Source organism: Carassius auratus, chromosome 30 (genome assembly GCF_003368295.1).
Source record: "Carassius auratus strain Wakin chromosome 30, ASM336829v1, whole genome shotgun sequence".
Lineage (NCBI taxonomy): Eukaryota > Metazoa > Chordata > Actinopteri > Cypriniformes > Cyprinidae > Carassius > Carassius auratus.
The window spans coordinates 7095115-7122955 of record NC_039272.1 but is presented as its reverse complement, the minus strand read 5'-3'; the positions used below and the strand labels follow the sequence as shown (position 1 = coordinate 7122955).

Here is a 27841-nt window from a genome sequence, read left to right as displayed (position 1 = left end):
ACATTTTTGCTGTTTTACAAATTGATTAAAGTCTGTTAAAAATACCACAATAGATATTGGGTCCAATGAACTGCGTCTTTTTCTTGAACAATATAGGCCGCTGTTGCAAATTTCCAGTGGAAGGTTTTTTATTTATTATTATTATTTTATTTTTTTATTATATATGTATATATATATATTTTTTTTTATACAAAATTGTAAGATGTTTTGCTGACTTTCATAAATAAACACACTGTACCCGTAGTTGGTTTTTTTTTTTTTTTCACTTTTAAGCTGACGCCAAATGACAAGCTGAGCCACCTCTCCCTTATATGGCACTAGTTTCCGTAATGTCCACTGTCGTTTTATCTGGATCAATATGGGAAACTGGGGAGAGGGAGAGAGAGAGCGAGCGTGAGTAAGTACGCTGCGCGTGAGCACACACATTCTGGCGTACTAGCAGCGCTCCCTTCTTCACATTGCTGTAGTAGCTCAAACTCTGCTCACTAAAGAACATCAACTTCACGTAGTAAAATTCAGCTGGACGTCGCGTTCCTAAACATGAGGAGCAAACGGAACATCTGACACAGACCCTTAGCAGCAGTTTGAATCAGGCGTAAGAGGAGAGAGGAGGAGATAATATCTCCACTCTGTGCGTGACTTGTTTGTATTGTGCATTTCTTTCCTCCACTGCAGATGAGACGAGTGGAATGAGCTGCTTTTACACACTGGTGGTTTCACTGCAGCATGGGAACTGCCGTGTCCAAGAAGAAGAATTTAAGGAATGATGCGATTTCTTCTGTTGCCGCAAAAGTTAGGTGAGTCTCTGCAGCACGTCTCACCGAGAATCTTGTACTGATGATACACGAAACTATCTCATCTCATCACACCTCTTGTCATTGTTTCCTTGCAGTTGACGAATGTAAAACAAAGAAATAATTCTGTCAGTACTGTATCAGTGACAGTTCCTGAGGTCAATGCTGTAATGGGGCTGATGACGACACTTTGTATACATAACTAGCTTGCTAGTAACTTTTATTTATTTTATTTTTTTATACGTTTTGACTTAAATTACTTATAAGGGCTTTTCAATGAAAATGAAATTATGGTGTTTTGTCGTGATAACACTATTCGGACTAGTTTGCTCAGAAAGAATCAAACATTTAGTTACTGTTGAGCGTGATACTGCAAACATATTTATTGGGCTTAAACAAAAAATATTTTTATTTTGTATGTTTTTTTTTTTTAATATTATTATTATTATTATTATTATTGTACTTCCAATATATACTTAAAATGCATTAGACCTACAGTTTTATTTTCATTGTTTTGGTTTTTGTTTGCTCGTCAATCAATGCAAATATTCATAAGGCTGATTTTCCATGACACTGTTGTCACTCTCAGTCGTCAGGAAGTCACTAGATTAAGCCTACTTTAGTGAGACTGTTTGTTCTTTTTACTTGTCTGGTATATTTATGTACGTCATTTGGAGTTTTGTGAAGTGATTGGACCCAACCAACATGATTGTGAGCCTTTGAGAGGCTTCCTCACCGAGTCAATCAGGTAGACACTTGTTCATTTGTCCACATGCTGTAAATTACCATTAACAACCTGCAGAATTCACCATGCCATCACTGCAGTTTTCTTGAATCAGCTGTCACCAAACGTCTCTCTGTAATTCATCTGTTTAGCGGGGGGATACTTGACAGTGTCAGACTTGGACGAGCAGCACTTTAGTATCATGCTTTGAACAGAGAAACATACTCGTTTCCAGTGAGTTTTATCATTTCCAGTGAGTTTCCTCCATGTCTCTATTGTTGCTTCAACCTAGTTGACTTTCTCAGATGGGCTACTATGTGTAGGATGCCCTTTACAGACTGTTTGGATATGGGCTGAACTGCACTACATAGGCCGTGTGGGAGCCTGACAACAGCATTACTTGTGAGGTGTTCTTTATTTCCAGCTTTAGAGTGTAAAGGTTCAAATTTCTTCTGTGTCCAAAGACAAAGACTGAAAGTGGGAACCGTGCTAAAATGACAGCCCGATGCCAATTAGAGCTACGCAGTGTGAGGCTACAGATCTACAAGCTTCCCAGTTGTCTCACAGGCTGACATGTAAATGTCTAATTAAATCTTGAGACCACCTGCAGTTGTACTGGAGGGAGGCCCAGATTATACAAAAACTTGTGTTTTTGTATAAAAAACACAATGTGTGTGATGATGCTTAGGGTCAGACTGGGACACATGCTGTTTTTCTGTCTTTTTGCGAATGTTTTATGGAGTTATTGCATTCGAAAGCCAATAAATAAAATAACTATTACAAAGTTTATCATATATTTTATTTTATTTATAAGGATTTATAATTTAGAGCTTTGTGATTATTATTATTTTTTGTTACGGAGTCTCATTTTTGAATGTATTGAATGAGGTGTGCATTTGTGAGATGTTTGATTCCAGACAAGATTTTCTGTTAGGTCTAATATGTTACTCTATAGAAATCATGCACAACATTGACAGGTTGACTAACCAGTGAAACATACAGCACAAACTGTGATGGTCGGATTGATATGATAAGGTGTCTTATTAAAAGAAACCTTAGTCAATCTAACATTGAGATTTTTTTTGGAAGGCTTTACACAGATGTTGAGGTTACCCCACGGCCGAAACTGCACCAAGTTTGGCAAACTTCCCCCACATCTTGCTTGTTAGTAATACCATCTGGAATAATGTGCTATATCTTCCTCTTCTAGATAATAATATCCTCCCTTCTCCTCTCGTTTTTTCAGCTTAGTTCCAATAAATGGCCTTTTTGTACTGCAGGGGCAGTTTTCAGTTCTAAAAGGTCTCGAACATTTGGAATGGATCAGCTGGGACATTTTGGTCGATTGCCATTTGGAGCTGAAATGTTTGCTAGTACGACTAATTTAGAGACCTGCTCATTGAGTGTTAATGAATTTCTAATGCGGAGATTTTAAAAGCTGAATGCCAATGGCAGATGTTGAGCATTTTCAAAATGTATATGACTGTTTAGTTCACACTACAAGCTTACATAAATTCTAGCTGTCAATGACAAAAACTCTTAGATGGCAGTGAGGACAGTGTGAGATGATGGTCTTAAAGAAATCAAATCATCCAAAATAACACCGTTTGTAAGCAAGTGAACGAGGAGGAGGACGCGAAAAAGCGAGAGAAAGGGGTCATGTCACACACGGGTGTTCTGGATAATGTGTGCTGAGCCACTCAAGAACAAACTGTACTTGCTTTTTACTAAATTAGTGTAGCACACCAAAGTGGTCTGCTGAATACAGTGTCATCCAGGGCAAAAGCAGTCATTCCTGGATCTGAACAAAACAGCAGTGCAAGAACAGCTCCAGGGTTTGTTATCTCCACTCTCCATTACCCATGCTGCCTTTGTAAAGCCCTACACTTTCGATCTATATGCCAGTGTGTATTTGAGTCCACATTTGGGCATTTATTGTTTTTACATCTGCTCGTGTTTTCATGTTGTTCATCTGAGTCACTAGTTATCCGCCTCTTCTTCTGGACCACCACAGGCTTTCGTCCAGCAGTCTTGGTTAAAGCATCTGCTTTAGTTAATATGGTTAAAATGCTTCTCTCTGAGTTCCCTTGGGATCTCCTCTCCCCCATTTTTGTCACATGGCTGAAAACATGAGAGATGCTCTCAGATGTACTTGCTACTACACCATCGGACAAACTGGCATGAGGCGAGGTGAGAGATTCTGGCATCTCATACTCTAGTGCTTCCCAATATTTATTATTTATATCTTAATTCTCTCCATCTGAGTAGCTTTGTTGTTTTTAATCGGTTCAGTAAAAAAAAAAAAGAACAGTAAACTATCCTAGGTAATTGGTTGTGCCCCGCTCTTAGGCAGAAGGTATTAATGCAGAACAATTGGAGTTCAAAGAAGCGCAAATAAATTCCAGAGAATGGACAAGCACAGGCATTTTTAAGGTTCAGCTGTGAAGGTGTGGGATGTGGTATCGCTTTACCTGCTTTAATCCTTGTTACCATCTTTAACAAAAGATAGATTATAAAACAAGCCAACGCGGTCAGTGATGGGGGGCCTCTGACTGTACTTTGATACTTGGAAACAAGCCATTTACAGTAAATAATTGAACAGTGTTTGAATGTGTGCCAGTAACTATTGCTATAACAAAATAAATGAGGAAATGAGGGATGTTGTCTCCTCCTGGCTCATCTTTAGCACCATCAGTGCCTGTTTAACGTATTGTAGATTTGATGTTTAATGTTAGTTGTGGGGCATCTCTTTTGTGCAGATTCATTGCAATTTCTTGTCATTTGAGCATTACATTAAAGGGTTACTTCACCCCAAAATGAACATTAAAAGCTTCATTCATATTCGGAACACAATTTTAGATATTTTGGATGAAAACCGGGGGGCTTGTGACTGTTTCATTGACTGCCAAGTAAACTGCACTGTCAAAGTCCAGAAAAGTAGGAAAGACATTGTCCGAATAGTCCATCTGCCATCAATGGTTCAATCAGAATTTTATAAACGACGAGAATACCTTTTGTATGCGAAAAAACCCCCCAAAATAACTACTTTATTAAACTATTTGTTTCCTCTTTGTCTCTCCGCATTATCGTAGCACTATTTTGGAGAACATCCACTGAACACAAACTTTGTACGCTATTCTCTGTCAGCCGCGACACATGGATATGCTTTTTCCGTGTATTTACACTTTTTGATTTAAATGAAAACTGACACAGAAGAGCATACGCAGTTTGAGTTCAGCAGATGTTCTCCAAAATGGCGCTATGTGTCATATAATAAAGTCGTTAAGAAAATCATGTGTTTATTAAACCTGAAACCACATAGACAAATTTCATTACATCAAATACAAAAAATAATGTTCTTTTTAGCAACATCATATGACCCTTTTAATGCAAGACCTGATTTTTAACAACACCAGCATTCAAAATTAAATTTTGATAAAAATATACAAAGTTTCTACTAGGCCAGTAGATTTAAATTTTGGCACATTGCCCTCAGACACCCACTTCACTTATCTATTTCACATTCACAGCAGTTTTACGGAATTGCTCCCTCTCTGAGTTCCGCCCAGCAATCTCATTGAAAGTGATTTGTGTCCTAGCAGGGAACTTTTTTCCCAGTGGGCTTCTCCATCGTATTTCCTTCTCTGCTGCCAGTGACCCCATCCATCCACACATCTCCTCACTGACTAGATACCGAACAAGTCCATTTCAAGTTAAACAAATGTTGTGATCTCTCTTAGTTCTAGTTCACCCCTGACCCCTCGGCCTATCACATGTTAAAACACTTAGCTTGTATCTAGTCTTGGCAATGTGGAGTGAGACAGTGAGAAGAATGATGAGAAAGTGATTGGATGATTCCACTCTGCACCACTCTTCCCATCTGTTAGAAGAGTTTGTTGAGTGAGGAGAGAGAGGGATGCACATGCTGGCTACTGTTTAATTATTCAAAGTGTCGTTGCAGGAATGCATGGCAATTCCAACAACACAACCATCCCATTTCCCAGCATCTCTAGAGAAGTGCCGAGACGGCACAATTTGCCAGTAGTGTGCTGATTATAGGTTTGTGTGCTTGTGGAGGTGTTTGTCAGTTCACTGCGTTCATCTAGTTGCATTTGTGTAGCTTCCACATTTCTCAAGGGTGCAGGGATGGAGGTGAGTTTCAGTGTATTTATGCATGTTAGAATCTACATATTTAGTGAGCTTGTGTGGGAAGGCATCATTAGCTGGGAACTAAATGAAAGGCAAGGAGAGTGAAACAGGTTTGGTGCTATATTTCATTTGTACATGGTAGTTGGTTTACTCCCCCAGCATATGCGAGTAATTAGGCTACATTAGTTGTGTTCTCGCTGTGCCACACAGGAGGGAAATACTGTGTAAGTCTTTCCCATGGTTAAGAGGTGGAGTGATGCATTTGAAAATGGAATGTAGCAGCTCTTCGAATGCATTAATGATTTGTATAAATTATCTGGGTATGCTAATTATAAGGGCCATCAGGAGTTCAAATGCCTTCTTTCCATTTTTATTTTTATTTTATTTCAATGGACTTCAGAATTTTGGAAAGCATTTTTTTTTCAAACATTGCATGAAGGTCATCCTGTTGGTAAAATTAGAGGAAAGTACGGCAAAGTAGCACAAATAGTTTCCAACCAATGTTTCTCTACTATGCTTCCTGAGTTATCTCTCCCTCTCTTTATATATCAACTCATAAGAACAGGGGCCATGTTCTTGTGCCAGAGCAGCTGAGTGACCTCATACTGGAAGCCGGTTGTATCTAGATTTCATTCAGTGCCTTACATCTCATTGCTCAGACAAGTTGTGAAGCATGTGAGTTGTGAAGCAGGGATGTGAAGCAATTCTGCATTTTTCTGAAAGCATCTGCAGGTGTTGGGATCCCAGTTTAAATTAGAGCCACATCTTGTGACATTATCTGCTAATGTTTCTCATTTTCATTTGTGAGGTGTTTGGATATAGGGAATAGACTGAGTTAGACCTGTAGTGTTAAGTTTTATGAAAAGGAAAAACTGTATTTAGTATTGACTGCACATCTCACACAGTGTTCCGGTGAGTCAAATTTTAAAGTGGACATTATATTTAAATGCGAAACCATAAATCACATCGGTGGCCAAGGGCAATATCTAAAATATCATTACAGTATCAAGTTAGTGGTCTGTAAATGTCTCTATGTACCACTTTAGGACAGAGAGTTCCACCAATATGGATATGAAATATGGAAGCTGTTTGCAATATTATCATGAAAAACGATATACGGTACTTGTTAAGACATGATGTATTGAATACTGTTTACAGGTCCAAGCTTCTGTTCCATTTCAAGTGGGAATACTATCTCAGCAGCCATTTATGAGCACGGTGCCTTTTAGTTTTTAAAAACTAACCATGCACACTGCATTTTCCTGGCACCAGTAAATTTAATGATTCAGAAAATATGAATCACTATCTGACCAGCTGAGATTTTAGGTTAAGTGGATTTTTCAGTAGCACTACTTCACACTTTCTGTAACTTTATAAAGACACAATTTGTTGTTTGCTTTGAGATCAAAAGAGCATTTGGACCTGTTAAAAGTGATTCATGATGTCAGACTTAACAACTAGATTCAGAATGACTACTGAGACCAAAAAGCAGTAGCATGTGAAAGTACATCAAGACAGAGAGCTATCTCCATTCTTTGATTTGGTCTCCTGTTTGTCTCTCTGCAGAGCAGCTCGAGCATTTGGAGAGTACCTTTCTCACACGCACCCTGAGAACCGCAACGGATCAGGTTAGGTCCATTCCACCTCATGCCCTACCTTCATTTGTCCTGAAGTCTGTTTGCCTTGTGAAATGCTTGAATGTATTAGTACTTGCCATAAGAAATCATCATCCTTCAGTTTCAACATTAATATAATTTTAGTCCACTCACCCAGTCATCCTTTAATTGATCATTACAGGAGAGTTTTGAGTGGCACCTGTTGCTTTGCCGAGACAAGATGATGAAAAATCTGTTTATCTTGGTCTCTCGCTCCAGATCACTTGCTATCTGACACCTTCATTGGTCAAGACACAGACTCCCCAGACATCAGCCGACTGAACAACAATAACAGCCTCCAGCCATACTCCCAACACACTCTCATAGTCAAGCCCAGTCAAGAAGAGGTTCAGCCAGGCAGTCGGTCTGCACCCCTTCCTACCAGTTCCAAGCGTCATCTCTCCATAGAACGCAGCGTTTCTTCTGAGGATCAGCATCATCAAAGGTGTGTAGAGAGCTCTTTGAAGCCAGCACGTGTCTACACTATTACTAGGGAGCGAGATATGCTTGGAGGCCAGGGAAGCAAGGAGTGCCTGGAGCTAGAGGTGCTGAAAAGAACCACAGACCCGCCAAGAACCAATGCTCCCTGCAGTTTACGTGGCAGCCATCATCGAGGAAGCAACCACCGTGGAAACAACGGTTCTACCCACCAGCATCACTACAGCCATGCACCTCTGACTCAACCTTTGCAGAGCTCAGGGAGCGCCCATAATATCCGGGACTGGGGGTCGAGGCGGAGCAGGTCGAGGGAGGATTGCACGCCAGATTGTGTGGCCTGCATTCGGCCACACTGCCAGAGCCAGCGCTCTCTAGACCTTGAGACATCACCTCACAGTGGTGGCAAACAGCACAAGAAGCTGGAGAGGATGTACAGTGAGGACCGTGTGTCCTCTGAAGATCGAGGTAAGGAGAAGATCACCATCACTCAGTGGTGGATTATTGGTTAAATCATTGTGAGATTTACACCATACCTGTTACCTTTTCTTAGGCTTCCTTTGCTCTCGTTTTGTTTGCAGAGGATCACACGAACAGTTGGTTCCCTAAAGAGAACATGTTTAGCTTCCAGACTGCCACCACCACCATGCAAGCGTGAGTAAACGTGGGAATTCATTGCATCAAACCTTCTGCTTCCTCTTGAGTGGGATTGGTCTATGAAGCAGACTTGTAATTTAACTATCCTGACTCATGCATGTGGGAGGACAGGAGGTATTCTATTTCTCTCTCTTTCTTTCTTTCTTACTCTGGCTTTTGTTTCTTCCACTTTTCTCCCTTTCTTTTTATTTCAATTTTTGTTCCTTTTTAATATTCTCTTTTCATTTATGTTCCCTTTCCTCTTTATCATTGCCTCATTCTCATTACCTCTTTCTTTGCCTTTTTCTCTTTCTTCCCCTTCTTTTTTCACTTCGTCTTTCTTTTTCTGTCTCTTCATCTTTCTTTCCACATTTCCATTTCTGTTTCCTTCCTCTTGCTCTCTACTTTCTTTGTTTACTTCCTTTTCCTCTTTATTTTATCCTTTATTATTCCATTTCTTTTCTTTTCTTTTTTTTTTAATTTCAATTTCCTCATCTCTTCCTCTTTTTTTCCTTTCTGCATTATATTTTCCAATTCTACTCTTCCCTTTCTTCTTTTTCCTCCCATTCATGTTTCACTTTGTCTTTCCACTTTTTTTCTGTTCTTTCAGTTCCTTTCCTTTCCCATGTCCCCTCCTCTTCCTCTTTACCTTCTTCGTTCTCTTACTTTCCTCTGTTCCTTCCTGTTTCCCATCTTCCTTCTTTTTCTTTTTTGAGTGATTTCAGGCTTCATTATTCTCAGTGCACAGATGCTCTCGCTCAGCCTGACTGCTTAATTATCACCTGTCGGGCAGAAGTCTTAATCACAGAGCCCACTGGCTGAGACCCCCCCACTAGGGTGCAGTCCACCTCCCTCCAGCCGACATGGTTGTTGTCTCCCCCTCAACCTCACTGTGCCCTCCCACCTCATCATCTGGTGTCAGTTCTCTTTGGCGTTCCTCTCCCACTTTATCCCTCTTTCTGTCTATGAATACTTTGCTATCTCTGCAGCTACTTAATTCACTTTCTCTTCTGACTTATTCATTCCCCTTTTTGCTGGGTGTAATTGACACTTTCACTTCAGAGTCCTTTCAATTTGTGTGAAATGTCACTGTTTTCTCATGTGGTCAGATGTAGAGCAGCCACTTTTTGTGATAATTGACTGTAATAGGTAGTAAAGCGCTGGGTGATCCTTTCATAAGCCCCGATCCAGTGTTTATATTTGAAAACACTCTGTATTACCTTACCTTTTTTGCTTGCTTTTCATGTTTTCTTGTGATGGTTAAAGCACCTGCTCTCTCTCTCCTCTTTTTATCTTCTTTATTATGCATTTTTCCTTGGCTTCAAAGAATATCGTGAGTATACCTTACTCATCATTAGCCCACTGTTTTAAAAACTCTACATATCACTCCATCCCCACCCTCTGCTCCTCTGTGCTGCCTCCTCTCCTGTCCTGTGTTAACTCTCACTCCACCAGCATTAGACAGAGTGTTTGAAGTTATGAAGGAACTCTGTCCCACACAGCACAAATACTGCTTACAATACACCAACACCAACTGTGAGTCACTCAGACCGGTGTCACTAATCACATCAACCGACTGCGATTTACTGGCTTGCTCTCCATTGTAAACATCCTAACTGTGACTGATCTGGAATGTTCTTCATAGCCAACCCTGAATGCCACATAAATGGCACTAAAAGCTCACATGAGACTCAATTCCTGTTGAAAAGCATTTTTTCTAGTAAAAATAAAAGGAGAGGAATCAGACAGCATTATGTTGATGCTTTAGCTCAAGTACAGGTGAACTTGAATAGCATACTAGCATACTACGTTTCTCTCATTTATTGTAAATATTGTATATTTGAAAGAAATACAAAATAACACCATCACATGAAACCTTTTCCTGCATGCTGGTAAGTTGCCAAAAATTATACTGTAGTGTTTAAATCACCTGGAGCACGCAAATTAAAATAAAATAAATGTTTAATTACATAATATAATACAGTTATGAAGTTTTGATACTGAATAAACAAATCAAAATCTCCATTTGCAATGCTGTCTTAAACTGTGTCTTACAAACAAGGTGTAAGAGAGCAGAAAAATGTATCTACATACATTTAGGAATAGTCTTCCTGTCGGGAGTCTGCCTACGATTTCCTAAAATAAGATCTAGGTAGACGGTTGACTAGATTTTGGAGCAGAGCTTGTGTTTTGACTATAATGAAAGGTATATTTAAAAAAAAAAAAACTGGTAGACTGACTCTGGAATATGGTGATTGTTGCCTTCACTGTGTTGAATATTGCACATGAAATATATAAATATAGCTTGAATGTACCCCAGAAAAGTCACTCATCTCAAGATTTACACGCAGTGTTCCAAGACCATCGCCAGTCTGTCAAGGCTCTGGGGGATTTCAGGATGCAGTCACATCTACATGCAATTACATGCACACACACACACAGTCTAAACATAGCTTCTGGGCTGTCATTAACCTCACCTGCTGAGGACAGGGGTTTGATTTAACATCAGCTGTTAGTAATGATGGCTGTACTTTCCGTCAACCTGTGAAAAACAATAGATGCACAGCAGATATGAGAACCACTCCCACAAAGATGTTACAGATTTCTGTGAATTTATCTATCCTCTGTGCTGGTTGGTGACTGAGTGTCTGTTACACTTGACTTCACTGTGGTCGTAGTGTTTAGTGTGTGTACGTGCCTGTAGTGTCCTGTTAGCCTGTGGGTGGTGACTACCTGTTATGGTTTGAACCTTCCTAGCCACTCTAGATTTTGTTCCCCTTGCACTGCTCCCTGTGCACACACACCTACTCCCACAGCCTGTAACACTGTGACCGGTCCCAGCAGGGCCTTCCGTGGAATTGCAGAGAGAAAGAGGAGGAAAAGAGAGCAAGAGGCCACCGCACTGATGGAAAGGTACTGTCTAATGCCCTGTGTCACAGCCCTTTCCTCAAAACACACATGTAGAATGAGACCGTGGAGAGGTGGAGTTCGTGTTTTGTGTTGTCCTGTGTTAGTGTAGATTTATGGTGTGTGTTTCTCCTCACTCCTATCCTGCACACTACACTTGAGGATCTGCTTTTAGTTCGTGGCACACTTCCCTGTGAAGTCATGATGGTAGGCTTACCAAGCAGAACGCCAGCAGCAGTTTATTGATCGAAACCCTGAGATTTCTACAGAAGCTGGTTTCCTCTTCAGAGTAAACAATAAAGGTGGTTATTGTGAGATAAAGTTTAAGGTATGAAGTAAAGTCACAATTGTTAGATATACACTTCCATTCAGAATGTTAGTGTCAGTGGGATTTTATATGATCATTTTAACAAAACCTTAAAATAACTTTCCATTCATCAGTGGATCCTGGGAAATAATGTGTTGCAGCTTCCATAAAATATTAAGCAATGATTTTTCAGCAGTAAAAAAGATTCTTGAGGTCAGCATACTATTTTTGCAGGATCATGTGACAGTGAAGATTAGAGGAAGGATTGCTGATCACGGGATTAAATTACACATTAAAATAGATTCAAATGAAATTAATTATAATATTTCGCAATGTTACTGTTTTACTGTATTTTTGATCAACTAAATGCAGCTTTGGTCTGTTTAAGAGAATTATTTCAATTACATTTAACATTCTGAGCCCAAACTTGTGAATGTTTACTCTGAAGCAGAAACCAGCTTCTTTAGATTTAGACTAAGGGGTCAGTGGAGAAAAATATATATATATATATATATTCTTAACATTTCTAACTGATTTTTTCTAACTTTCTGACAAATAATATGAAATTGTTCATTTCTTTAATGTGATATCAAGAAACAAACTGGGTCTGGGTCAGAGGTGACACATTTAATTTTGTATTACAGTGGGTGTTTATTTATTTGTTTATTTTAACAGAACCATTGATATTTCTGACCTCTAAACCTAACCCTCATACAAATGTATGTTTATTAAGCCGTTTTGTGGCCATTAAGTGATCTCAGGTTTTTACTGAGTTTAAATGAAGGTTAAAACCTTGACCCATACACACACACAAAGCATTTGTTTATATATGCGTGTGTGTGTCTGTCTGTGTTTGGCTGCTTGGATCAATAGGCCAATCGAATACCCAGAGGTGCAGTGTCTGGAGTGTGTTAGTCAATACGCTGACAACTGAACACTTTCAGAGTTTCACTTATCGGTCTAGTGTCACGCAGCACACTAATGTCATGATCGCCATGAATAACTCAACAGCAAATCTCATTACGCCAGGATGAATTGGCTTACATATTTTAAAAAACACTTGTTCACCTGTAAATCCTAATTGGTCTGCTGGCAGATCATCAAAACTTCTTCCAACATGATTCTGAATTTCTAAAGAGAATGTTTAGTGCTCTGAATGAAAATAGAAAGAACTGATCTGATACAAAGGTTTAACAGAGTTCTGCTCCCTTGTGGTAATTCAGTGTGTTCTGCAGAACAAAAAACCTGGTAAGAGCAGTAGCTTTTAGAGATCCCATGACACTGCTGAACAGAATTACTGCAGATGCCTGTCTCTGTCCTCTGACTGTAAGAGGGCTGCATTCATTATGATTACAAAACAACTGCACATGAAAGGATATGTTCACTCAAAAAAGAAAATTGTGCCATAATTTACTCGCTTTTATGTCTTTCAAAACTTGTATGAGTGTCTTTCTTCTGCCAAACACATAAATGCTATTTTATAATGTTAAATAATGATGATAATAGTAATGTGTTGGTCCTTGGTTTACATGCAATTACGTTGAATCCCAATTTTTTTATTTCCATATGACTTGTGTGCTGTTTTAAAAGCATTATAAACCACTTTGTGTGACAAACATACTAACATTTAAGTTGATTTATTTACTAGTAATCTTCCTCTCCAGTGAGCTGTTAACTTGCTTCAACGGTGAATAACTGAGTCAGTAAGTTAACTGCACAGTTGGATTGGACCTGTCCGGTTAGTGAACAAATCATTTTAGTTTAGTGAGTAGCATTAGATGATTCAACTGAATGAATCATTCACAAATCAGATAGCTGTACTTCTCCTGAAAGCACCCGAGAGAGGTAGAGCATATGTCAAGATGTTCATTGAATAAAGCCCTGGAATAAAGTGAACGAGTCATTTTGACTACTTTTCAGATATTTTTTATGGTGACTTGGGAGCTTGACAGTTCTCATTCACTTTAGTTATTTTGAAGTGGCCAGATTTTTTCTAAAAAGCAGTATCTACAGGTCTGTTACCTGAGCATGGAACTAATAATAAAATAATTCGAATTTTTGAGTGAACTATCTCTTAAAGCTCATAGTATTTTGGATTATGTCGAGTTTCTTTTCCTAGCTAATGGAAAAAGTGGAACATACACTAGATCTTCTGAGGAGTTGTTTAAGTGGTTGTGCTGCTTAAGAAATATGTGGTATTTTATTCTTGCATAAAAAGGAACAGATATATATATATCTATATCTCTCTGTGTGAGGATCAACATGTCACACTCTGGTGATCTGACTGGTCACTCTATTTTCAGCCTGCTCACAAATGAGGATTAAGATCATTCGAGCGATTAATTAAAAATGGCCTGCTAAAAAGACATAGTTCTCTTGATATGCACTTCTATTTTTGAAACTTGATGATGATCTGCACTCCTTCCTTGTCAGCCGGCACATTGACTTTGACAGCAGTTTAGAAGCATGTCAGCATGACGGACATCCGGAGAAAAGCAGTTCTGACAACTATACAGATGCATTGTCACCGTGCTCTTTGTAACCATCTCAAATATAACGGCGATATTAAAAAAAGCCTGCTTCTCTTTTGTAAAATGTTCACGTCGGTGGATTTGATTAGAGGCTCATAGCAGCACATCTACAGTACATACTATATAAAAAATGTCCTCTGCTATGCATCACTGTACTGCAGGAATATTAGTTTTCTCACAGTATTTTTAGCTTAGGCAACAGTGCTGCATTCTAATATTGTGGTGTTGTGCAACTGCATTATGCCTGCAGAAAAAATGCTAACGGTAATATATTGACTGTGGGAAATGTGACACTATAGCCATCAGTTTTGGATTCTGCGTTTTGTAAAAGCCATTGCCTCATAATTTCATCCCTACCCCAGCTCTCATTAATTTTAAAGGCTCTGAATTCACTGTGTGAACTGCTCTATTATTTGTTGGCAAATGAAGAAAGACCACCTACCTCTCCACAGCACTCTCTCCTACTATACTACATTACAGTGTAACCATGGTGACATGATGCATGGAGAACAAGTGTTGAGTGCTAACGAAAGGAGAGAGGCTGTCAGTTGAAAGAGTGGGTCAACTCAACTTGCTTTCATTCTCTGATGAGGATGTTTGTAGTGGACAGTTTTCTGTGAGTGATTTTCTGGCATTTCTACTTTGAAACTGCAGTAATGAGTACATAAAGTGAAATTATTTTTTGTACTTTCTGCAGAATTATACAAATAGTTTGCCAGTTTTACTGTCATAACTATGCTTTAGCAGCAGTGAAACACCTACCTATAAGTAAAATTTTAATTTAATTCACCCAGTAATTAAAATTACCCCATTATTTACTCACCCTCAAAACCCTCAAGGTGTATATGACTTTCTTCTTTAAGACAAATACAATCGAAACTACATTTAGAAATATCCTGGCTCTTCCAAGCTTTATAATGGAGGTGAATGGGGTTTAAGGAGAGTGGTGTTTTAGGACAAATGCAGAGGAGAAAGCAAAACGAAACTCTGGTCACAAATTAAATATACAAAAAGAGAACTTCTAAAAAAAGATATACAATGATTTTGATATAAATCAAGAGGAAAATGTTTTTTCTTTTTCTTTTTCTCTCTCGTACATGTGCATAAAACAGTTAGCGGAAATATAACGTTTATTCATATTTTATTTATATTATAAAGTTTGCAGTTTTTTGGGCTTCAAAATCTTGAAACCCATTCGCTGCCATTGGAAGAGCCAAGACATGTTTTAATATAACTCTATTTGAAGTTAAATACACCTAGGATGGCTTGAGGGTGAATAAATCATGGTGTAATTTTCATTTTTGGGTGAACTATCTCTCTAAGGTTCAAATTCGTTTTCAATGTTTCTCTGGCTATTAAGAGTGTTTATACTGATATTCATCTACATAGATATAACTTCACGCAAAATCAAATGTTTTTGGTTACCAGTGCAAGTAAAAAAAAATCCTTTATCCTATATTTATTTTAAGTATACAGTAGTATTTGAGAGAGCCTGTTCTTTTAAAAGGACGTCCTTGCTGGTGGCGACCTGTCTTATGTAGAATAAACAGGAGTAATTTCTCATGTAATTTCTCATGTTTGTTCATTATTCAAAATTGAGTACATATTCAAAAATACTTCTATAATTCAATATACTTGAAAAATATAAAATTCAGATTCAAAAATAAATCTGTTTTCTATTATGTTAATTTGAAATCTGCATGAAACAGATATGATGTACATCTGGCTTCTAGAACAAGACGTAATGTTTGTCCACTAGTAATTGATTGGTTTTTTGGATCATTGTTGTTTGCTAATTGTTGCATTCTCATGTGCGTGACAAGTTGGTGGAAGAAAGAAATTACTGCCCCTGTTTCACACCAGTGAATATTTCATCAGAGAAGGGTAGCGATGTAATTGTGAGGAGGAGAGGAAGTTATTTTGATTCAAATTTACAAGAGCGTATGGTTTTAAAAAAATGATGTGCACTGATAAATCATTTATAATAAACACTGCAATATTCCATAGTAAATGAGAATTGTCAATTTGCATTTCATGGTGACTTCAAGCTAATAGCTCAGACAGTGTGCTGGTAATGAAACAGTAATGAAAATATCTGAAAATACAGAAGCACAGATGAGTAAAGGTTATGTTTCTGAAGCCTGAAGCAGTGTCAAACGGGGACAAACTGTTTATTTATGTCTGTTTATTACAGAGGAACTGTGAGGACTGGAGATTTGTATGGACTGCACTGAGCTTGTTGTATAACTTCAAACACTCATCCCCGTCCATAATCAGCCACGCTAATGCTACCATGTATAAATGGATTGTTTGACAGCATATTTAACATTTCCATTTTTGTTTCCTCTTCCTCCATCTCCCATTTTTCTTGTGCTTTTCCCTTCTTGTCTTATACCTTTTTTCCAATCCATTGTGCTTCTCCAAATCCTTTCTATCCCAGAAACTTCCGGAAACACCTGAGGATGGTGGGCAGCAGGAGAGTGAAGGCCCAGAGTGAGTTGTTTGCAGATATCTGTGTGTGTGTTTGAGTGAGTGAGTGATTTAGTATGTTAATACTTATGTATGGCTGTGTGTATGTTGTCAATACGTTTGTCTGATTTCATCTGTATATTTGTGCAATTCTTTGTAAATATGCAAACATGCCATTGCTTGATAATAATTCATGGTGTCAGATGAATTATTTTCAGGCATTACAGATGCTTCAGGCATATGGTAAAAAGGATGAAAACAAAACCATTTGGTACGCTTGTCTGATGTACAACTAGCGATGCGATTTAGTTTCTGAATAATTTGCCTCCCCTCTTATCAATAACAGTGTACAGCTACAGTATATTTTAGAGCTAGTCAGCCTCAAACGAAGAAATCCTCAAACATATCAACCTCAGACAAGAGCCTAGAGTGTGTGTGTGTGTGTGTGTCTGTTAAAAAGCAGTGTGTGTGATGCTCTCCTCCTCCGCTTTGTTATTAGCATTTGCTGATCGCAATGCGAAGAGTTTCAGCCGGTCCTGGAGTGACCCCACACCTGTCAAGCCTGACTCTCTCCATGACTCCAGAGACAGTGAGTCCACACACATACACAGACATGATTTCTCGTTTTCTGATTTCAGTACATGCACAAGATTGGCCACTCATGCAAAACACTCATACATTGGTTAATCTTACAATGCCTTTTAAGATCATATCTCTGCCTTGTTTAAACATAACATAGACAGATTCAGTGGTTTCTATCTTTATCCATTGAAGTAAAAAATGTTAGACTGAGTTGTCTTAAAAGTAACTTTAAAGAAGTACAAGAGGTATTATCACGATTGTATTTTAAAATATTCTACCTTTTGAAATGTTTGGTAATTTATTTTATTTCTTTGTCTGTCTCTTTTGCTTATGCTCACCAATGCTGGATTTATTTGATCCAAAATACAGTAAAATGCTAATATTGATAAATATTATTGCAATTTAAAGTAACTGTTTACTATTTAAATACATTTTTAAATGTAATTTATTTCCATAATGATGCCATTACTCAAGTGTCAGTGTCACATGAACCTTCAGAAATCATTCTAATATGCCGATTTGGTCATCAAAAAACATTTATCATTATTATTATTATTATTGTGCAGTTTAATATTTTTTTTTTATATAAATCTTCTGTAACATTTTGTGTCTTTTACTGTCACTTTTAATAAATTTAATTCACACTTACTGAATAAAACCCCAAACGTTGTTTTTTTTATTATTATTATTATATTAATATTAAATTAATATTTATTCAGTATTTTTTTTTTATTAGTGCAATGCAATTTATAATGGTGGAATTTAATTTCCTTAAAAAAAATGTAAAACAAAATCTGAATATGATAATTTCTTTAAAAGCTTCATAAGATTTGCACATTTTGCAATTCATCACACATCAGCACCTGTGCGTATGTGTATGTGTAAAATGTTTGTTAGCATGGATGTACTCTGCTGTCTATATGTGTGCTTTTCTATCTCACAAAACGTGTTGTTGTGTTAGATCTTCTCATAAACAAGCGGTTATGAAAGGCAGAAAGGTTATGTTAGGTCGACTAACCTCTCAGTCGCGAGCCACAGAATGCTTGTTGATAGGACCTGTCATCTCATTGGTTGTTTATGTGCTTGCGTTGTGTTTCTGTGTATTTGCATACACCCTCTTCCCCAGGTGGAGACCTCCAGGCATCGTCTGGGAATCTAGATGAAGAAGACTGCGATGATGTCGACTGGGAGGAAGAGAGAGAGTCGGAAAGAGCAGCTTGTGAGGGCGATGACTTCATCCCACCCAAAATCATGGTACATGCATCTTTCAACCACATTGACACGAGCCAACTGCCTTTCTATGAACTCATCGCCAGATCCTCATTACATGTAGCGCAGCTGTTTGATCATCGATGAGCTCATTAATAAGAGTGTGTATTATTCATCCTTGTTTTTGAACAGCTAATTTCATCAAAAGTCCCAAAGGCTGAATACGTTCCCAACATCATCCGTCGGGACGACCCCTCCATAATCCCCATTCTCTATGTGAGTATAATTTAATGATGCAGTCATACATGGGATCAAAGAGAATCAAAGTTTGATTATCCAGTATAAAGCCCCTTGTGTTAAGCACAGCTAATGATGTCCACCAGTCAGCTCGCGCATGCAAGTTTTAGTAGTGTAAATCATCGTTGTTTGAATTTGCTGCTTTGTAATGCTGGGCTTGAGATGTAGTGCTTAGATTATGCTTAACTTATGTAAAAACAAAAAAGCCACATAATATTTACCAACTAATAATTCATGTTGCAGATTTATGCAGGTGTTTTATATGTATATATACACACGAGACATTAATTCTTGCCCTGTTTTCTGCCCACAGGATCATGAGCATGCCACCTTTGATGATATACTAGGTACGTGTTAATTGGCCAAATGTTATTTTTTTTTCTCCTGCTGTTTGTTTACTATGAAAAAGCTGGGCTGTAATTTCAACTGATTCCCTTGCTGCCTCTCTCTCTCCACTTCTCTGCTATCTGTCTTCTCTCATCTCTCTGCTCTTCAGAGGAGATTGAAAAGAAACTCACCGCCTACAGAAAAGGCTGCAAAATCTGGAACATGCTCATCTTCTGTCAGGTTGGGGAAAAAAATATGTGTGCGATTATTTGCATATCTCGCTTTTTCACAAGTCTGCATGTGGAGTATTTATGTACATGTTATTTTGCACTGTGTAAATGGGCTCTCTGTGTTCTCCAGGGAGGTCCGGGTCATCTCTACCTACTGAAGAACAAAGTGGCCACATTTGCTAAAGTAGAGAAGGAGGAGGACATGATACAGTGAGTGCTCACCTTCACAAAACAAAGTGCAGCCTATTATATCTGCTTGTGTTGAGTTTGGTTGGACCATAATGTGCATTTGAAAATGTATACAGTCATTCAACCATCTTTCCAGATTTGTAATGATAATCCTTAAAGTATGCCTTGGCTTTCCATAATATATACATATATATATATATATATATATATATATATATATATATATACATATATTTATAAAAAATTGAATGATGATTGTTTTTCATGTTGCAAAGAGGACACCATTAAGACAATCTTTATTTACTGCTAAATAAAACTGATAAATAACCTATATAGAGTACCTAAAGATGGCATTCGGTTTCCCTTCAAAGAATACATTTTTTATGTCAATTCATAAGCCTTACAATATAGAAAACTGTGTAGCCTTTGTAATCATTCTGAGCTTTTGTGTGCAGGTTCTGGAAGAGACTTGGCAGATTCATGAGTTTATTAAATCCCAAACCTAACCTCATCCACATTATGGGCTGCTATGTGCTCGGCAATGCGAACGGAGAAAAGGTAGATAATCCCATCTGCTCAGCACCCTGCGTGTTTCAACCCTCATACCGTAGGCTTTTTGTCATAAAGACAAGACAGGAAATGATCAAGACGGGCTTTCAGTGTATATAGAGAGAGACTATGTACGTAGTTTGTATTTACAGCCATAGCCTTTATGTTAATAGTCATTTATGGATTTTAGCACACTTGCAGAGGAGACATTACTGTACAGCCTCATATTTCATGCTGTGGCAGGTGTGTGCATGAGAAATGATGTGATGGCAGGAGATGAGTGTGCCAGACTGACAAGCAACTGCTCTGTCACTGACAGATAGACAGTCTGTCACCCCGCCCCCGCACTTCTCTGCCGCATATACTCTCACACACACACTCTAACATGTACACACACACAGTCTCTCAGCGGCACATGCTGACAGTAGCCTCTGGCCACTACAGCTCTGGACATGTATTCAGCTGTGCCAATCTGGATATGGCCTTGTAACTTATAGGTAATTGTGAAGTTATATCTCACAATTCAGACTTTTTTCTCACAGTTCTGAGTATTGCGAGAATTGTGAGATGTTAACTTGCAATTGCGGAAAAACTCACAATACTGAGAAGAAAAGTAAATAATTTTGAGATGGAAAAAGTCGCAATTATATGTATTTTTTGTTCTTCTGTGAAGGTTAAAAAAAACAGCAACGGTGACATGTAAGGTTTGGATTGTGAGAAATTAACTCATTTGTGAACATTGGAATTGTACAAAAAAAGTCAGTATTCAGAGTTTATATCTATATGCAAAGTATTCTTAGATGTAAGTCACAGATATTTTCAAGCAGAGTTAATATTCTGCAGCAGCATAATGCTGAACATTGACACCACAGTGGTGCACCTGTATGACAGACACTTTGTAAACAAATTTGGATGCAGTCTCTTGACTGAAGTGCACACAGTCCCTGATTGAAGTACACATGACCATGCACGAAACTAGAGTCTCTTAGAATTTCTGCCACATTAACATTTCATCCAGGCAGTTTATGAAGACAGACCTAAAGAGAAAAAATAACTAAAGGGAAAGGTAAAGGGAAAAAAGGAAACTTAGAGGCTTTTTCCACTACATTTAGCAATTTTCCCCTATGGTCCACTCAGCACTGCCCTGCAACGTCTGAAGAGAAGAGAAAGAGCTTGAGCGAACTTGCTATTTATAGTCTGACCAGGTGCAACGAGGAGCCCAACAGCTCTATGCCTCCTTTTTGTATTTAAGAGAATATTCCTGCATAAATTGAAATGCTATCATAATTTACTCACCCTTATGTCATTACAAGCCTGTATTAAATTTAAATATTGAATGCATTTCCATGCAATAACAATAACTCATAAATGATACAAAAGCATCATCAACAGGCCAAGTGAGTCTGTAAACCAATCATTCAGATTGGTTTTATGACCTGGATCCAATTCGTTTAAAAGATCCACTTCAAAAAAGTGATTTATTTATTCATTTATTTATTTCTCAGTGTGCGCTTTGGTGGTTGTGTTAGCATCAGATAACCGTAATACACTGTCTCTGTGATTTGTTTTCTATTAGCTGTGCCAAGTCAGCAGCAGCTGGCCATATGTCTTGTGTGTTATATACCAGAAAGCTAATAAGGTTGTAACGACTGCCTGAGCACATGTCATTTTATACTGAATAAAGGGAAGAGACTAATTTGAGCCAGTTCCTCATGAGTCCTGCTTTTGCTGTTGTTAATTTGATTTCAGCTGCTAATATGCTGTTAATTATTACGATTTTCACAGTTGTGTCATATGTGTGTATCACGATGAAAGAGGAAAGATGAAGTGGCCTGAAGAGCCAGAGACCCCTTGCTTCACTACAATGGAAAGAGATTGATTAGCTGAGCGTGGATTCATGAGGCTTTCTGTGGCTCCCGTGATCGATTAGAGAGGTGGAGAATAGCTTCTAGGAAAGATGCCCAGATGAGAGATGATACTGACAGCGAACAGAGAAACAGAAGTCGAAGGACTGGGAGGGGATAGCAGGAGGCAATTAATGCACTCTGACAGGCTTTGTCCTGATATGAAGGATTCTCATTGACACTCTGGCGGAGGTCAATCACAGAACCACAGAACACTCAGTTTAATGCTCCACAGGTCGCCCTGTTCAGCTTCCTCTGGTTTATGATGCACATTCATCACTGTATGGCTCCTATTAGCAGTCGATCAGAGTGAAAAAAGAGTTTGCTTAGCTGGAAATGGTTACAGCTTTTTATAGCCGTTATAGACTGATTTTGAAATGTACAGACAAATAAATTAGTTTAAACAATTATTGGTATTATTAAATACTTGGTATTGTTATTATTGCTTTATATACACAATAATAATAACTTGTATTATTATTTATAATATCAAATGTTGTGTGTATTTAATCAAATAAAATAATCAAATAATTTTGCGAATATCCCATTTGCATTTATAGCATGATGTTATGTATCAAATATCTGGTAGTGGTTTATATATTTATCAACCCCTCTGCTATCTTGATATTGGTATTAATTAGTGAAAAGCTGTTAATATATCTTCAATATCTGTTTTTAATTGGAAATATTGTAAGTAATGCTGATGGTCTTTTGCCAGTTTGAACTGTGAAAAGTAGTGAAACGGCAAAACTTTCTCTCGTCCTCAGCTTTTTCAAAACGTCAAGAGACTGATGAAACCTCATGCCGTTGAGTTTAAGTCTCCTCTGGAACTGTCAGCTCAGGGTGAGTGTACTGCACACACATACACTAACACACACTCTACAGACGTGACTAATCTGACACACATACAGTAAACAAATGGAACATGCATTTCAACAAACGTGCATGTGCCACATGAACTCTGACCCCAACTCTCATCCATTCCACGGCTATTGATTTGACAGTAATTATTCTCCAATTAAAACCACATTATCTTCCCCCACTGTTTCTGTCTCTCTATTGGACCCAGAAGGAGGCACTCTTCCCCCCTCCCTCCTCTTCCATCTCCTTTTCTCCCCTATGGACTCACAGCTTGATTCACACTGTTGAGGATAATTACCACTGTTTTAAATAGAGAACTGTATTTAAAACTCCCACAAATGCCTATAAAGGCCTCCTAATGTAGATCTATTTTACTCAGCGGATTGTACGGTACATGTGTGACATGCTGCCTGTTATTTTATGGTCAGATATTTTCAGGAGAGCTAAAAATGTTGTGCTCTCTCCACACTCAGGTAAGGAGATGATCGAGATGTACTTCGATTTCCGCCTCTATCGCTTGTGGAAGAGCCGCCAGCACTCCAAACTTCTCGACTACGATGACCTTTTGTGACATTGAGTCGTTGGTTAAAGCAGCCCAAGAGGCAGGTAGCTTTCTTTAGGGCCCACGTGGCAATGCTCCCTCCGGGGAGAGCCTTGGCGGAAAAGCCCTGAGGTTGAAGGATGGAGGATGAGGATGAGGATGGCTGACATTGAGAAGACGTTCCAATTCACCGCCCTCAGATGAAACGAGGGGAAGCAGCCTTTACTGTTAGGTGCTGTGTCTTCACCCCATCCATTTGAGCTTTCAGCTTGAAAGAGAAACATTCGGTAGATCTCCGCAGGTCTTGAATTTTAACCTGCGAGAGGTTTAGAAAATAACATTCAGCTTCTTTGAGATTTAAAAAAAGCTGTGTTAAGGAGGAGGATAAATAAGGACAGATTTGTTTTTAGTACTTTTTTGAGTAGCTGTTTTTGTGGTTAACTAGCAGGGACAGTGAAACAAGGCCATTTAACAGTGAAAAACGCCTTGAGGTTATTGTGCAGGATAAACTGTGGAACTGTTGTATGTACATATTCACTCAAACTCTATAAAAAAAACTGTATTTTATCTTTCAGCATAATATTGCACTGTTTTAGTTGTTAAAGTATGCGTGTTTTAGGATTCATTAGAGGGAATTTAACTCAGGTTTCGTTCGTTTAACTGGCCTCCCTCTGTAATGTACCATCTTTAGATAGAGAGAGAGCGCGAGAGAGAGAAGAGGAAAGCGAAACTTTTTTAAGTAGAAAACTGTTCAGTCTGAATGATTGAGTTACCTAAGTGGTGTTGAAATAACACTCACACCTTATATCTGTGTCAGGAACTTTTTGTGTTTAGATGGTTTAGATTTCAATAGACTCGTGTACTGTATGTGTGACTTTAAGTCGTTTGTAGACAGAGCTCATTGTAGATCAGCAGATTCTATCCTTTAGCTTCAAAACTTTTCACAACTTTCTAGTGTCTTAAAGAAAAAACTACATTGAATAAGATTTTAAAATGATTCATTTTGACAGTAATATAGACAACGTGTCACACTTGTGAATTTTCTCCTACTGTATGTTTGTCATATGTGTCTGTAAGTATTTGATGTGATGTCGAGCTCTGTTTTGTGGTGTTTTCTTTGTAGGTGGAGGTAGTCAAAGGTCAAAGTGCAATTGTATCTGCAATATCTGTTACTGTGATTCTGTTTTGAATATCAAGATTAGGTTTTTTTTTTTTAAGGTAGTATACAGGATAGAACATTTAGTCTTTAAAGTGGTTCTCTTTAGAGGAAAATGTTCACGAATCACTCTAGTTGGTGCGTGGGTGTTTTTTGGATGCACCAAACAGATAAAACAGTAGATAGTTGTAGTCTTTAATCATCATGAGTGGATGTCCAAGAGCAAAACAGCAGCAGCTGGTGCAAAAGACAGTCCAAAGCATTTCACAAAAAGCTGCCAGATAGAAAAAGTGCAATGTGGTTAGTCTTTCTTAGGTAATAATACAAAAATGAGAATGCATTGCAATATTCAATTGAAGCAAACAGGAAAAAGATCCCTAATGTTGCTATATTTAGAGCATAAAACACTAGTTGAAAATGAGAGCATGTGAAGAATCACGCATATATCCATATCTGTTTGTGAGTGTGTTTTATCTTTAGAGATGCAGGCAGGGGCACTGAGATGTGAAGGATGCATCTGTGTTTGCCTTGTACATCTCTTTTCATCTCTGACCACTCATGCAGACGCCCTGAAAATCAAATAAAGCACAAAATCTCTGTATCTGTAGGGCCATCAGGGAACGAGTGTGTTCTGATTAGATCAAATCAAAATGCTTCTTTACTGTTCAGATGATTGCATGTCTCGATATGGCTTTATATTTTGCTACCCAAGCTCATTTAAGCTCATGTAATAATTTCTGCGCTGTTTCTACCAAAGTCGTTGTATGCTAGAATGCTAAAATGATTTTAAAATTGCTAGGTATGAATATGATCTATGGGTGTAATAGAACATAGCATTAGATTTCTTGTGTGTTGTCACTGATCGAGCCAATGGCACATGAGAACCATAAGGACTCAGCAAGAGCTCTGAGGATCATGGAGCCATCTGGATTGGCGGAAAGTTCACTGGCACGTCAGGTGTGAAGAACCCCCCACTCTTGCAATAAGATGTTTAGCGTATGCCGTATGGCCTCGTGCTGAGTGTGTCATGCATCAGAAAGTCATCTCATATATTCATTGTTATGCGTCATGTTTTGAGAATTGAAAGGAGAGTTGCTGAAAAAACATGCATGAGTGTCTCGTTCTTAACTAACCCATCCTTGTGCATCTCTCCTCTAGCAATAGACATTGTAAAATGAGCTGCTTTGTTTCTAGGACACACTTGTCTGCTTCTAAAGTGCTGCTGTTTGAATACCTTTGTATGCTGTTTATGTATCCGGCAGCATGTGTTTTACTTTTACCATGGCCACTAGCTTTGCAGCACTATGGAGAGAGACATATGTGATGTCATTGAGCTTTAGGCAATAATATTTAAAGGCTTCAGGCAGTTTCTCCCTGTTGACTACAAATTATTCATGAACTCGATATGAAGCAGTTAAGATAATGATTATTGTGATGCTAATTCAGACATAATAATTGGTCAACTTTAAGATCAATAAGGCACTGATATGCATGACAGTTAAGTTCCCTTTGAAGTTTGTAAAGCAAACCTGAATTCCTGAGATGTTATTAAAGAGAATTTGAGAAACATCGACAGAATGTTCAAATGGTTCTGGTTTGGTTTTGATGTGTTACCTGCTTGGGAATAGAAAAAGCCTTCAGGAGCCTGATTATTTACAACGATATATCATTTATTTTTTATGTCGGGACTGTTACACATCTTTTAAAAACAGAATATTTAGGTTGATGTTGTACTATTCTTCTCCTGTGTCTCTAAGCTGGCGTCCTGCTGTTTGAGATGGAGTGGTTGATTAGATGAAATGCTGAATGATTGATAGCATCATGATTAGACTCCTCGGCTCATGGTGATCTTAAGAGAAATGTTTTTGCACACTTGCAGTGTGTCTTTTAATTCCTGCAAAGCCTAACGGGTGAAACGAATCACTTTTAAACATTGTCAGTAGCAATGATAATACTTAAAATAGCATTAAATATAATATCTAGAAAGTCTTGAAGAGTGATAGTAAACATATATGTTTTTCATAGTCTGGCTACATTGCCAAATACATTACATTTTAGTTCAATTAAATGGTTAATATATCTTAAGCGAATTAGCTCATCTTGTCAATTTGCTACTTTGAAGGACCGAGCATAAGCTCCTAGTTTCTATCTCTTTAGCTCCGTGTTCACAGTATTTACTATGAGACGTTGTATTCAGGAAGTTAGTTTGCTGTACTACTGTTTGTTTTTCCTTGTACACAGCAGTGAACACTGGAAATGTTTCCTAACATGTTTTACAGTAAAATTTACCCAGTTTTAAGTGGAATTTCGTCTCGAGTCTTCTTTCTTCTACTTGAATGTGATTTATCTCCCTCAGTGAACATGTGAACAGTCGTGTCCAGAGAAATAAAAAAAGATGACATTTACCTAGATTTGCCATATTTTAAAAATCTATCAGTGATGATCTCTAAACACTATTTATTCAACTCTACATACAGTAGGATAAGCGGTTCGGAGAGTGGATGGATAGAGTGGTACACACATGCACACACACTACTGGGCTGGAAGCAAATAGCCCGGGGGGGATCGTGTCCTTCTCTTATGAGCAAAAAGGGTCTGGTATGAGTGTGAGTAATAGAAAAACGACTGCGGTGAGATTCCCTGTGGTACAGAACAGAAAGCCTGACACAAAGCTGTCATGTGCTTTCATTAGATGCTGGACAAACCACTGTACAGCATGAACTACTCTGGAACGACCTCCCTCCGTCTCTTTCCTTTCAGTTCTCCCTCTCCTTTACTCCTTTTCTTTTTTCCAATAGTGACCCGAAGAGCAGCGGAGGCCACTCTGGCAAATCTCGAGACATAATCACAGCTTGCTCTGTTTAATTGGTGCTGCTACACTAGAGTTGAGAAACTGATGGTCTCGGGAGACTTTTTGTTCATTAAAAATAATGAGTCAGAAAAGCTCATCAGCACCAGAAAAAAATATGTGACTCAATCGGAAAATATAAACATGGAAGTGTAATTAAAAACATTATCATCAATATGTATAAAGCAATAGCCTTATAAAAAGAAAGGGAGATATAGAGAATGCTCTGCATTATTATTATTTTTAATAATAGTTTTATTCTTTGTGAGGGCATGGAGGAGGGAGAAAGAGGGGAGCAATCAATCTCCGACCAACACAAGCACGAACAGACTGCCAGAGAGAAGCAGAATGCGTTCTCTGGGACTTACTGCTATTTGCCACACATGTACCAAGGACACAACGCCACTTAGTTTCTGTCTTGTCATTTCACAAAACAGCATAAAACCCAAATACCTTCCAGGAATCTGTAATGCATCGCATCTGCTTAATCATATTTGACCACCCACTGCTTTCATGCATTTATTGATAACGATGGAGAAGG

The 27841-nt window shown here is 38.3% G+C and overlaps 1 protein-coding gene across 8 annotated transcripts; it reads left to right on the top strand.

Moving 5' to 3' along the window:
- The first annotated feature begins 265 nt into the window (after window positions 1-265).
- On the top strand, window positions 266-26757 carry nsmfb (NMDA receptor synaptonuclear signaling and neuronal migration factor b). 8 transcript variants are annotated; one of them, XM_026211056.1, is made up of 17 exons: window positions 266-397; window positions 676-797; window positions 7234-7295; window positions 7542-8225; window positions 8339-8411; window positions 9721-9726; window positions 11238-11306; window positions 16579-16631; window positions 17107-17196; window positions 18316-18443; window positions 18591-18674; window positions 19009-19042; window positions 19192-19262; window positions 19383-19462; window positions 19897-19999; window positions 22662-22737; window positions 23229-26757. In XM_026211056.1, the coding sequence occupies exons 2-17, from the start codon at window positions 727-729 to the stop codon at window positions 23324-23326; spliced, it is 1782 nt and encodes a 593-aa protein (XP_026066841.1). In that variant the 5' UTR covers window positions 266-397; window positions 676-726; the 3' UTR covers window positions 23327-26757. The 8 variants fall into 8 exon arrangements, with proteins under 8 accessions (XP_026066841.1, XP_026066846.1, XP_026066842.1 ...); XM_026211061.1 differs by lacking the exon at window positions 266-397 and adding an exon at window positions 404-595 and having other exon boundaries at window positions 7239-7295; XM_026211057.1 differs by lacking the exon at window positions 266-397 and adding an exon at window positions 404-595.
- The last annotated feature ends 1084 nt before the right edge of the window (window positions 26758-27841 follow it).

Bases quoted from the DNA above. Each gene is read 5' to 3' on its own strand.
- nsmfb (XM_026211056.1), top strand. From the start codon at position 727: ATGGGAACTGCCGTGTCCAAGAAGAAGAATTTAAGGAATGATGCGATT. The intron at 19,263-19,382 runs GTTGGGGAAAAA...TGTGTTCTCCAG, and splicing joins ACATGCTCATCTTCTGTCAG to GGAGGTCCGGGTCATCTCTA. The intron at 20,000-22,661 runs GTAGATAATCCC...TCTCGTCCTCAG, and splicing joins GCAATGCGAACGGAGAAAAG to CTTTTTCAAAACGTCAAGAG.